Source organism: Megascapheus bottae, chromosome 3 (genome assembly GCF_031878675.1).
Source record: "Megascapheus bottae isolate mThoBot1 chromosome 3, mThoBot2.hap1, whole genome shotgun sequence".
Taxonomy (NCBI): domain Eukaryota; kingdom Metazoa; phylum Chordata; class Mammalia; order Rodentia; family Geomyidae; genus Megascapheus; species Megascapheus bottae.
Genome location: NC_143511.1, coordinates 32,944,099 through 32,956,762, shown reverse-complemented (window position 1 = coordinate 32,956,762; position 12,664 = coordinate 32,944,099). Strand labels below are relative to the sequence as shown.

At 53.0% G+C, this 12,664-nt stretch overlaps 1 protein-coding gene across 1 annotated transcript in view; it reads left to right on the top strand.

The window, feature by feature from the left end:
- Positions 1-12,664, top strand: part of Sdk1 (sidekick cell adhesion molecule 1) — an 803,720-nt gene that overhangs the window by 729,015 nt on the left and 62,041 nt on the right. The window contains exons 32-35 of the mRNA XM_090329832.1: positions 2,522-2,592; positions 7,770-7,905; positions 8,966-9,025; positions 10,925-11,026. Of these exons, the coding sequence (XP_090185958.1) occupies positions 2,522-2,592; positions 7,770-7,905; positions 8,966-9,025; positions 10,925-11,026 (369 nt within the window). The remainder of the gene's footprint in view (positions 1-2,521; positions 2,593-7,769; positions 7,906-8,965; positions 9,026-10,924; positions 11,027-12,664) is intronic.

Here is a 12,664-nt window from a genome sequence, read left to right as displayed (position 1 = left end):
CAGCACTTCAGTACATCTTCAGGGTGTAGACACTGGCTTCAGGTTAACTAGAGAGAATTGAAGACAGAGAAAAGTATGCAAAAGTTAACGCAGTCCTGGGTCACGGGTGCAGGCCTGGCTGGCCATTAGTCAGTCTACCACTCCAGGGGCCTGGCAAGAGGTCTGAAGCTTTGGGCTGCTCTCTTTAAGGTACTGAGAGGGTGGCCTTGAGTGTCTGAGGGGCACGAGATGCTCATGGGTGAATCCTGTTCTTCCTGGAGCCTCAGGTGATTGTAAAGTGACTGCAGCAGGAAATGGCTCAGATCAGAGGGCACACATGCAGAATAGGAGGGGGTAGGAGGGAGGTTAGCTGCTCAGCTTTTAATTTATGTGCCCAGCCAAATTAGCTTCTAAATTGCTTCTTACATGCAGGGCTCAGCCCTCTAGACTTGGGACCCCTGGCTCAGTGGCTCTGCTGTGTTGGGCACAGAGAGATGAGTCAGCTCCAAGGAGTTGGGGGAGGGGAGTGAGAGGGCAAAGGAGAAGCCCACCCCAGGCTTCTGCACCCTAGGGGCCAATTAAAGTGGGGGCCAACTGCACACCAAATCAGCTCAGGGAGGAGATGCATTCTTAGCATTATGAATGCATTCATAGAAATCTTGCATTTAACACAATTCAACTCTGCACTAATTCTTCCCAAGAAAGACACACAAGGAGCTGGTTTTATTGTTGTGTTACCTCAGACAAGCAAGTGAGCACAAGATCTGACAGGCTGGCTGTGACCCAAGGGAATGGGTCCTTTCTGAAAAGCTATTCTAGGGCCTCTCAAGGCTCCCAAGGCCCTTCTTGCTCCTTTGATATTCAAATCAGGGCCTGTGAAGCACCTATCACATCATCTTCCTTCTCTCAGACTTGCAATTTCCCACTGCAGTCTATTTGCATTGTGTTTGGGTTGCTTTGTCTCCAACTCTGGGCTGGAGATTGACAGGCAAGACTTGAGCTGTGCGAATGGTCCTCTGGTCCATATTTTCATTTTTTTCTTTCTTGGCAGTGCTAGGGGATGGAACCCAGGGCCTTGCACATTCTAGGCAATCATTTGACCACTGAGCTCTTGATTTTTTGTTGTTGTTTGTCTTTATTTTTGAGACAGAGTCTCCTATATAGCCCAGACTGCCTCCACCTCCAGAGTGCAGAGATGGCAGGCAACAACACCACCCCTGCTTCACTATTTTTCTTATTAGGGTGATTTCTCCCTTCCCAGCATAGCTTGCCAACCTGGGTTATGTGGAAACCCCTGTCTTGCCTGCTGGTGTGCAAGGCTCTCCCCCGTAAGAAGTGGGAAGGGGAGATGCGTGTGTGAGAAGGAGCTGAGGGCCGGGGATGAGGACACTGGCAGGTCGAGAGAACTGCAGAGCAGAGACACGGGGACAGTGAGTGGAGAGGGTTGAGCAAGTACTCAGGGGTACACAGGGTGTGGGGACAGGCTCGATCATATTCAGTGAGCATTTATCGAATCATCTGGCAGGGAGCTAGAGTGACAGGTCACTTTACATACCCAAGAGGATCACTTGATTTGGTGGGAGCCTCGAAGCATGGAGAAAAAGATCCTCTGGGTGCGGGCAGATGACAAACCACAGGGCAAGGGCTTGGCTTGGGCAGAGGTCAAATAATCCTTGCCCCCACCAAGACCACAGCAGAACCACTGCATCTTTCTGGGCCAGAACAAGCTGCCTGCTGCCTTACTGACTGGCCATCCACCAACAGTGGCCTCCCCTCTCTTTTCCAGTCATGTAAGTTTCAAACTAAGAGCACTGTGGCCCAGCCTGACATAGCTCTGACTAAAGGCCTGGGAAAATGGCATTTGACACCCAAAGAAGTACAGGACTGGAAGAGGAAGGGTTCAGGTGGGGCGCTCCCCTGGCAGCACGGCTGGAGTGAGCAGCCTCTGCTGGTCTCCATGGAGAGCCCTGCATGTCAGCGATGACAGGCTCACCTGGTGGCCCATCTTGTTAGGACTGTATTAGGAAACTGAGTCTACAGGGGATTCGACTAACAAAGCGGAGCAGACCAGATAACTTTAGTGAAAATTTGAAGGACTCCACGGTGGCCTGAGGAGAGTCAGGAGATACAGAGCAGCATGATGGGGTGGGGTAGAAGGACCTGCGTAGGGTGGGGCAGGGTTGAAGGTAGCTGGAGAGAGGCTAGGAGTTTCTGGACTCTTAGATGAGTGTGCCCTGAGGTTCAGAGGGTTCTTGACAATGGAACTCCAATATCTGACACCTGAGGGGTGGGGGTGGGCTTTCACACTGACATGAAGATTCTGGGCTGGAGGATTTCTGGAGGGTGCTCTGGGGGGAGGGTAGTCAGTGGGAGACGCTTTGAGTTATGAGAACAGAGCAGATTTCCATCAGACCGGAGTCCTGGGAGAGCACGGGTCAAGGAATGGAAGGAAGGTAACAGGCTCATAGCATCCCATGCTCTTGGGAGTGGCCATAAACCCACAGAACCTTTCTAATCCTGCTTTCTTTTCACTGGGCCGCAGTTCCAGGAGAGCCCCCTGGGTCTGTCTCGGCGACACCCCACACCACATCCTCGGTTCTGATCCAGTGGCAGGTAAGATCTGGAACTTCATTGTGTGTGAGACAAACACTGGCTCCCTTTGTCATCCTCCGGGGTGCTGGAGACAGACACCAAGCCAGGCCTGTGCCCGTGTGTAAATGAAACCAGGGAAACAGCAAACAAACCAGAAAGGAAACTAGTGTTGAATGTAATTTCTAGAGCTGCCAGGAAGGTCTTGAGAGCCCAGAAACACCAGCTGGAAAGTGAGGGATGTAATCTGAAGCAGAGGGGCTTGGCCCCTGGGCCTGAGTAGGCCTCGTCCAGGGGCAGAGAAGGGAGGATGCAAACGCTGAGGTTCCTCACGCCACTGAGCCCATGGGGAAGGGCCTGGGCAGACCTCCTGTTGCTGTAAGGGGCCATCACCTGAGGAATGGAGAGGCTAAGGAAGCCAGGGGTCAGGCAGGAGCCAGACTGGTTTACAGCCGTGTCCAGAGGTCCACAGTGAGGTCTGGTTGGCCCAGGAGAGGCTGTGCAAGCTGGGGTGGCAAGAGTGGTCTGAGTGACATAAGGCTCTTGATTGAAATCAAAGTTGCTGTCAGGAGAATGACAAGTGCCAGCTTGAATGCAGAGGTGCCCAGACACGGGTGACAAGAAAGACTGTGTGTGTGGAATGCAGGAGAGCTGAGGGGCCATGTCTGAACCAGAGGCCTTATGCTGGCCCCATCAGCATCCAAGACATCCAGTAACAAGGAGAGGGCCCTCACCAGAGGGGACGGGGTCATGAGACCCTCAGGGAACGGCCATTCCCTAGAGGATCTGTCAGGTGAGGATGGGTGAGCTGTGCCAGGTGGCTGTACCCTGGGCTTAGAGGCCACTAGCACTGCTAAGAAACAGCCACCCTAAGAATGCTGGGGACGGAAAGATCCCAAGACTGGGGGAATCTAGGAACAAAGGTACATCTTTCCTGTCCAGCCATGAGCACCGACTCCTGCCCTCAGCAGTGCGGGAGCCCAGTGTATGTCCACACTCCCTGCTTTGGCGGGGGGGAGACCGGGACTATGATTTAGAGCCCTGATTCCCACTAGGGGCTGTGCATTGAAAGAAGAAATTCAAGGTCCCCCGCCACTGCCAACATCATCAGCCTCGGGAAGAGGATCCTCTGTCACATCCTACCAGAAAATTAGCATTTTTGTCCACATGACAATTGGCCTGCCAGGAACTCAGCACTCTGCTGCTCCACAAAAGCTGTGAGTGCTCTAGCTGGGCCATGCCATCTCCAAACAAGTGGCTGTGACCACTGCCTCCCCGCACTCCCCTCCCAGGCTGCCGGACAGCTCTGTGACACAGCATGGAGCCGCACCAGAGGAACTTGGCATATGTGTCCATCAGCTGTCCTCCCCAGAGCTGAATAGAACAAACTAATTGCCAAGAAGCCTGGAGCAGGGGGTGGTCAATACCGCGTATTGTAGAAATAAATGCCTGTCAACTGCCAGGCAGTTGAAGTACAATTAAAATGATGAGTAATTTAGTAAATCTGAGTGAACAGAACAAAAAGGGAAAGAAAGTAGGTTCGGGTCTAGATGTGCATATCAAATGAATTGTTTCACCTGCAGCCCTCTGGGTTTGGTGGTGGGACTTAGTGTGGGGAGTGGGTATTTTTCCTTTTTTTTTTTTTTTTAATGATTTGCTTAAAAATACAAACACAGGCTGTGGTTTCCAGTCGGTAGCCCCACTTAGAGGCCTTCCGATAAGAGGCTGTCAGGATGGATCTTTCATAGTGGGAGAATCAATCTTTGCCTTTCCAGGCATCCAGTTCTGTTTGAAATCCCAGGATGTGGATGTGCATCCTTGGCCAGAGGGGGGGAAGCGGTGGGTTATTCTGCTTGCACTAGGTACCACTCGTGAACACACAGGGGGCTTTCTGACTTGATCACAACGTGGAAGTTGGCTCTTCTACACCTTGCAGTGGGCCATCCATCTGCCACGCTGAAGCATGGCCCCAAGGTTCCTCTAAGTGGATTTGGAAGTTGTTTTCTAGCAGAAAGAAAGAGGGGGGAAAATGTGAGCAATATATCACCTCCTCCCAGAGCTGTCAGCCATGCATGGGTTCCCAGGTGGTCGTGGGTCCCTTGCTCCAGTGTGACCGCTGCCGGGGCAGGGGAGTGGGACCTGGCTTCCTCTGTTCATGGCCCTGGGCTCCACCTGGCAGAAGGCTAATATAGAAGGCACTGGCTGTGGCCAGAGGGACAGGCATTCTGCAGAGTAGAGGCGGCTCTTCTCAAGATGCCAGGCAGGGCCCAGGTGGGAGGCATGAAGCCACTGGGTGGATGGGTGGTGTTTGAGGAAAAGGCATCTCTGCCACCTGGCCTCCTGGGAGATTTTGCCACAGCGGAAACACTGCACCCCTCTCCAGGAAGTGGAAGTCCTGGGATCATGAGCTCAGGCATCTCATGAGATTTGAACCTAACTCCTTTCCCTTCAGTCATCGGTGCCCAGTGCCTGATGGCTGTAGAACCTACAGGTTGGAGGGGGGGCGGTTGGCCCCTGCTTCTTATCCCTCCCAAGTATCCTATGTCCTTGGCTAAAAACATTTGAAGTTCAAGGTCAGTGGCCCTCAGCCCCTATCCACTGCTAGCCTGGGCAACATGGCGGCTGATGAAAACATTCCATTTTCCCAACCTCCCATTTCCTGCTCCATGGATGTGCTTGCTGATTAGGACAGAGCCCTCCCCTCCCCCACGGTTCCTGTCTGTGTCACCCCCCAAGTCTCAGCGCTGCTGTGGTTCAATCTGGAACTGTGATGCAGACTCTGACGGTGACCCTAAAGGGTGAGACTGCTGGGCTGACACTTAAAGATGCCCAGCCACAGGCTTTTCATCTGCCCACTCGCCCCTCCCTTCTTGCCAATTCCAGTCAGCCCAGATCTCAGAAACAGGAATAGAGCCGTCTCCCCATTCCTGCCAGAGCTGCGCTATCACCCTGGCCTGCCAGCATGCAGGAACAGGGCAGGCAGAGTTGGCACTCTCCACAGAGCCTGCGAAATCTGAGCAGACTGGGAGCCTGAGCAGAACCAGTTCAGCTGCAGCAGGGAGGCAAAGCCAGGTGCACATTGCCTAGCCTTTCACCAGGCGCCCAGAAGAGGATGGTCAGATCCCCAGGGGCTATGTGCCTCCGAGGTCCCTGCTTTGGCAAAGTGCTCCTCATCCGGGCATTGATGTGGGGCACTGGTAACAAGCAAACTGGAGAAACGCATTAGGCCAGGCTTTTCATTTTTGTTTGGTTTTGGTCTCTGCAGTGCTGGAATTGAACTCAGAGCTTCACACACTCTACCACTTCAGTCACTCCCCCAGTCTGTTTATTTTTATTTTGTTGTGTTTTTTTTTTAATTGCTATTATAGAGGTGATCTACAAAGGGGTTGCATAAGTCAGGAAATTAGTACATTGCTTTTTTTTTTCTTTTTTGCCAGGCCAGGGGCTTGAACTCAGGGCCTGGGCACTGTCCTTGAACTTTCTCAAGGTTAGCACCCCACCACTTGAGCCACAGAACCACTTCCAGCTTTTTCTGTGTATGTGGTACTGAGGAATTGAACCCAGGGCTTCATGCATGCTAGACAGGTACTCTACACTAGTACTGTACACTAGGCTACGCTCCTAGCCCTACCTTTCTTTTTGAATAATGTCCTTTCTACCCTTGCTTTCTCTCAGTTTTTCCTCCTGTCTCCACTCTCAAGTTGTATACTTCATTTTCAATCCAGTGTCCAGTGAGCACCGCCGCTGCATGTGTTCATCCTTCTTCCCTCTAGTTCTGTGCCCCCACCATCTCAAAGAGATAAGAGAGCAATTAAGACAAAATGAAAAGAAAGCAAAAATAACCAAAGTGGGGGGGAACCTCTTGTTTCCATTCCCTGGAATTCATTTCGATAAATATTATTTTATATGATCAAGATGCACATAGGCATTGCACCTTTTTTTTTTTTGCCAGTCCTGAGCTTGTGCTCAGGGCCTGAGCACTGTCCTTGGACTTTCTCAAGGCTAGAGCTCTACCACTTGAGCCTTAGTACCACTTCCGGCTTTTTTCTATGTATGTGGTACCGAGGAATTGAACCTGGGTCTTTGTGCATGCTAGGCAAGCACTCTACCCCTAGGCCAAACTCCTGGCCCCGCTGCACCTTTTTTATATTTTTTTTTGCCAGTCCTGAACTTGAACTCAGAGCCTGAGCACTGTCCTTGAGCTTTCTTCAAGGCTAGTGTTCTACCATTTGAGCCACGGCACCACTCTGGCTTTTACTTTGTATGTGGTACCGAGTACTTGAACCTGGGTCTTCATGCAAGCTAGGCAAGCACTCTTTTTACTAGGCCAGACTCCTGGCCCTTGTATTTTATGTTTTGACACAGGGTCCCAGTAGCTATGTGTGCTGTCCTCAAACTCTCACCCTCCTACTTCCCCTCCTGAGTACACACCTGGCTTGGGACTAGCTGCCACTAATAGCCAGCCGCCACTAATGTGGCTTTGTCCTGGTCTTGAGGGTCCCTCGAACTATTCCTTCCCATTCTGTGGGGATGACTACTTGACCTGTCACCAGCACCTCTTGTGGGGTTGATGTGGGAGGGGCTTCCACAGCGGTGCACAAGCACACAGGGCAGGACTCCAGCCTGAGGTTGGAGTTGGCGATGTGGAGGTACCCTGGCATGTAGCAGGGTCAGTGAGGGGCCTGTGCCAGAAAGGTGCCACCGGTCTATGTGGCCAGGAGGCAAGTTTCCCAGGGCCTGGAATCATCCAGTGGACCATTCTCAGCCAGGCCACAACCCAAGTTCCTTTGCTGTGGGGTCAACCCCACAGGGGTCCTGGGAAACCCACCCGTGTGTCCTCCAGGCCACCTGACCTAAGCCAGCCCGCCCCGGCCCAGCTTGAGCCTTGCGCCAGACATGGAATGAGATGACAGTATCTCCACACACACGTGAGCAGGGGCTGCCCAAGCTTCCTACTCAGCTGGGATTATAGCTGTATGCAACAGCACCCAGGCTGCTTTAAAAAAAAATGTTATGATAAAGCAGCATACAGAGGGGTTACAATTACAAAAATGAGATAATGCTACATGTCTTATTAGACAGTGCCCAGTTGACTTCAACAGGCACAGACTTGAACTAGTGACTGTCACCCACCATTGGTGGTTAAATCAAGGCAGCACAGGCCTTGTTGCCGGGCGTGGCTGAGTGTGCTATCTTTGCAGCCACCCCGGGACGAGAGCCTGAACGGCCTTCTGCAGGGGTACAGGATCTACTACCGGGAGCTGGAGGCTGAGGCGGCCACTGTCCCTGAGGCCAAAACACTCAAGAGCCCCTCGGCCCTACGAGCTGAGCTCACAGGTGAGCAGATCCCATCCGTGACCTCTCCTTCTACCAGGCACACATCCGTCTGTCCCACGTGGGGCGTGGTGGGCAGGCACCAGAAGGGAGAGACAGAGAGTCCTTGGAGTATGGTATGGTGTTGGCTCTGAGCACTGAGGGAGGGGCAGGTGGCTGGTCACCAGGGCCTTAGTGCTACAGACATGACAATGGCGTGGGGCCTAAACTAGATACCCAGGAAGCCCACAGCCAACTCCAACTATGGTGGGGGCCATCTTTCATTCCTGAGCCATCTGCACCAGGCCTGTACCTCACCACTGATGGCACAATCCAGCAGTGCCAGCTGCTGCCTAGGCAACTGCAGGAGCTACAGGAAGACCCTTGCCCCCCAGTCCCTCGTCTCTGGATGGAGGATAGGGCCCTTCCCCCCCCAGCAGTGTTGCAGGATGTGCTCCTTGTCCCTGACATCATCAGGCTGGGGATAGGGAGGGCGACCTCTTTCTGCCTCTACTCCAGAAGCAGCTAGAAACAGCCAATAGCTTATACCTGCTACTCAAGAGCCTGAGATCTGTGGATCATGGTTCAAAGCCAGCCTGGGAAGAAAAGTCCCAGAGACTGCATCTCAGATGAACCACCAGAAAACTGGAAGTAATGCTGTGGCTCAAAGTGGTAGAGAATGAGAGCTGAAGAGCTCAGGGACAGCTCTCAGGCCCAGAGTTCAAGCCCCATGACCAACATTAAAAAGAAAAGAGCCCACAAGCAGTAGACCCAAAAACTGGGTCTCAGGCGCTCCTGTGGGTAGTTTGCTCATCCCCCCTGCCCAAAGCAACCAGGAGAAACCTCCCCCCACCCAATTCTACCGACATCCAGGCATACCAATCCCTTACCTGGGTGCCATCCCATCACATGCCAGCCTGGGCTTGCTGTTCTAGAAAGAACAGCCATGGCCCCAGAAGTTGCTGTGTAGGAGCCCAAGTGACCCCCAAGTAAGGCTGAACCCCCTTTCTCTCTATCCTGCCTCATTTGCTGTAACTGTGTTTCCTACTTGCTAACCGCCTTTCTGCTTTACTCGTCCTAACAGCCCAAAGCAGCTTCAAGACCGTGAACAGCAGCTCTGCATTAACCACGTATGAATTAACACGTAAGTGCGCATGTCTTCCCTGGGCTTCGCCCCCCCGAGGGAGGCCTCTACGCTTGGGCAGCGTCACCACCCTCCAATTGGCCTCCCAGTGGACCAAGAGAAACCAGCTTGGATTAATGGCACTAATTTTGAGAGTTCCCCCTCCCCCAGTACTGCTTTTCCTCATGCCAAAGCCTTTAGAGGACAGGAAAGGAAACTTCTAGAAATGGGGTAGGAAGGAGTTTGTGCTATTGGTACCAGGTCTCCCAGCCTGGGTTTCTCTTCCACCTCTGGCATTCTACCACTTGAGCCGTAGCTCCAGTCCAGCATTTTGCTGATTAATTGGAGATGGTATCTCACAGACTTTCCTGGTTGAGTTAGCCGCAAACCTCAATCCTCCAGGTCTGAGCCTCCTGAGTAGCTGGGATTACAGGTGTGAGCCACTGGTGACCAGCCTTTTATTATTATTGATGGTGGTTAAAAAAAAAGACATATCAAAATGTACTGTCTTCGAATGAAGCTTACCTCACCACCAACCAGCTTCAGAGCTGTTCCATCCTTCTAAATAGAAGCGTGCTCCATGAAACACAGACTCCTCACTGATCGGGGCCTCCCATCCTTCCCCTCAGCCCGTCCCTCCTGCCATTTTAGTTTGCTGTCATTATGACCCCACCATCTCTGAGGGCCTCACATTAGTGAACACCTTGTGTGCTCTTTTGTGACCGGCAGTGTCACTGAGCATGACAGGTATGAGCACATGCTTCTTTACGAGTGTCTCCTTTAAAGCTGCACGGTATTCCATTCGTTTATCCAGCTCTTCTCCCCTGACCTTAGTCAAACCATGTAGCTTTCCTTTGGTTTCTGTCCAGACACAGGTTTCATGATACAAATACAGGGCTGTCAGGGATCCTGTAGTGTGGCTTGTTTTGATGCAGACAGAGAGAATGGGTATGGGGCAGGGGTGAAGCCCTGCCCAGCTCCCTCCATGTGCACCCACACTTTAAGGGATGGCCGCCATCATGTCATCCTCCCCATCCCCTCCCACTCTGAGCCCAACCACTGGATGGTGAGCAGGGCCCTCCAGAGAGGCACTTCCTCTGTGCTCCATGCTGCTTCCTGGAGCTCTGCTTGTCTTGTCCCTTGTCAACCAACCATCAGCCCGTGCCCCCCTCAGCACCCCATGCACACAGCACCAGCTGGGGACCAAGCTGAGTTAGACCAGATTCTAGTAGTCACAATTCCTCAGCTGGATGCTGCTAGGTTTGTTTGGGTCCCGGGCTCCACCTGACTTGGGAGCCATGGGGGTCCCAGGGTGGAGATGAGCAAGCCGGGGGTGGGAGTCCCAGAAACCCCTTCCATGGCTTCACACTTGTGAATTAGGGTGGCCCAACATGAGGATTTGTGGCAGAGCAAACCACACACAGCAGGCCTTCAGCAAAGCCACAGAGCAGCATGGGAGAGCGTTCTAGAAGGTCTTGTGTGAGGGTCAGGCACTGTCACGGCCTTTCTGTGGTGTATGGAGCCGCACTTGGTCATCTGCCTGGGTGGAGATCAATGGACAGTCAGAAAAGTGAGGGGCTTGGATTTGCTCTTGTCTGTTTTGGGTTTGGGGTTTCGAGTGCCAGATTCTTCCTCCATCTCTGGGAACTTGTCAGGAGAAAGGCAGACCTGCTGTGGTTGCAGTCTAACCTAACTCTTCCTGGCAGAAGGACATCTGGTGTCGCTTTCACTTGAGGACAGGGGGGCGGATCTGCTAGCTTGATTGACAGCAGGAGGTGGGTAGTTTCCAGGACAGGCTGAGGCCATCCCAGAGCCTGGCAACACACCCTTCCCTTACCTCCGGGACATCCCAGTGATTTCTCCCCCACATCGGGACGATGGCCATGCTGCATGCCAACCCCTGCTCCTCTGGCCTTGTAGATCTGAAGAAGTACCGCCGCTACGAGGTGATCCTGACCGCCTACAACATTATCGGCGAGAGCCCGGCCAGCGCCCCCGTAGAGGTCTTTGTGGGTGAAGCCGGTGAGTTCCCAGCATCCCTCTACAGACATTCCACGGGCCAGGAGGGCGCCAGAGCTCTGTGGCTAGCACCTCAGATGAACAGCCGTGTCCACCCTCCCTGACCCAGCCTCTGTGGTTGGTGGCCACGTCCACATCCGCATCTAGGCTAAGGAGAACGGTTACTGCTGGCCTTTGTGCTCCATGGCTTTGCCCAGTGGTGGGCAGCACTGCACTAGCAGGACTCGGCCCTGCAGGAGGGGATGGGCACACACATGCCTGAGCCTCGTGTCCTGCCTGGAAACGGAAGCTCCATGCAAAGTCCTGCTGAAAGCCATTGCCCTGGGCCGGGGCAGGGATTGGGCCTTCCAGCTGTGCTGAGCTGACATGGAATCCCAGCCGCACCCGTCACCCAGCATCCCTCCAACTCGTGTGGTGGGGGAAGCAACTTACTGTGGTTTTTGTAAGTCAACGTGTGAGTCTGAAGGCTGGCTCTGTCTTCACAGGCTGTGTGACCCTGAGCAAATCACTTACCCACTCTGAACCCCAGCCTCGATGTGCGCTGCTGTAGTGGGGAGAGCTGTGAGCCTGTGCTCTCACTCGAGCTGGGCCAATGATTCATGTGTGTGTCCTGCCTACAAGATGAGTTTCTGGAAGGTGCCAGGCCTGGGCCTGCTCCTGCTCCCATCCGTGTGTGAATGAGGGAATGGGGCCCGGGAATTGAGCTAGAGATGATCAGATGCATGGAGTTGTGATCTTTGCCCCCAAATTAAAAAAAGAATGTGGCTGGGCACAGTGGCCCACACCTGTAATCAAAACTACTAAGAAGGCTGAAATCTGAGGATCTCAGTCCAGAGCCAGCCTGGGCAGGAAAGTCCTTGAGACTTGGATTTCCAGTGAACCACCAAAAAAGCCAGAAGTGGTACAGTGACTCAAGTAGTAGAGAGGTAGCCTTGAGTAAAAAAGCTACGGGACAGCACCTAGGCTCTGAGTTCAAGCCCCAGGACCGACGCCACACACACACACACACACACACACACACACACACACACACACACACACACACACACACCTCACCTGGAGAGCCACGTGGTGGCTCTTTGCACTGCATGACATTCAGCAAAGGACTTGCATCAGGCTGTGCATGGAGAGGAAGCTGGATCTGCATTGGCTCAACCTTGTCTTAGAGATAATGTCACAAGGACAGACTGAGGACAGAGAGGCTGGGGAGGGGCTGGACCTGCTGTTTTATGATGACTCCATCTCAGGAAAGCAGTGCCAATCTTACAGAAGGACTACCAGCCCCATCTAAGCACACGGCCTCCAGGACTCTCCATTAAGGGCCCCTCTTAAAGGTCCACCCCCTCACATCACCACCCCTCAGACCAATACATGAGCCTTTGGTAGGGAGGGGAGTGGGGACACACTTCAACAGTACCCAAACCTCACTACTCCTGTTCAGAAAAGTTGAGCAGCCTAGGCACAGCTTCAGGTATGGCTGCATCCAGTATCCTAACAAGCTGCCTCTTGCCTCCACTTTCCTCTCAGTAGAGGCCCTTGTTTATTTTTGTAGTTATTTATTTATTTTTAGGTGCAAGATGGGGACTCAAACTTGGTATCTGATGCATTGACTCATTGGCTGGCACTCTACCCCCTGAGCCA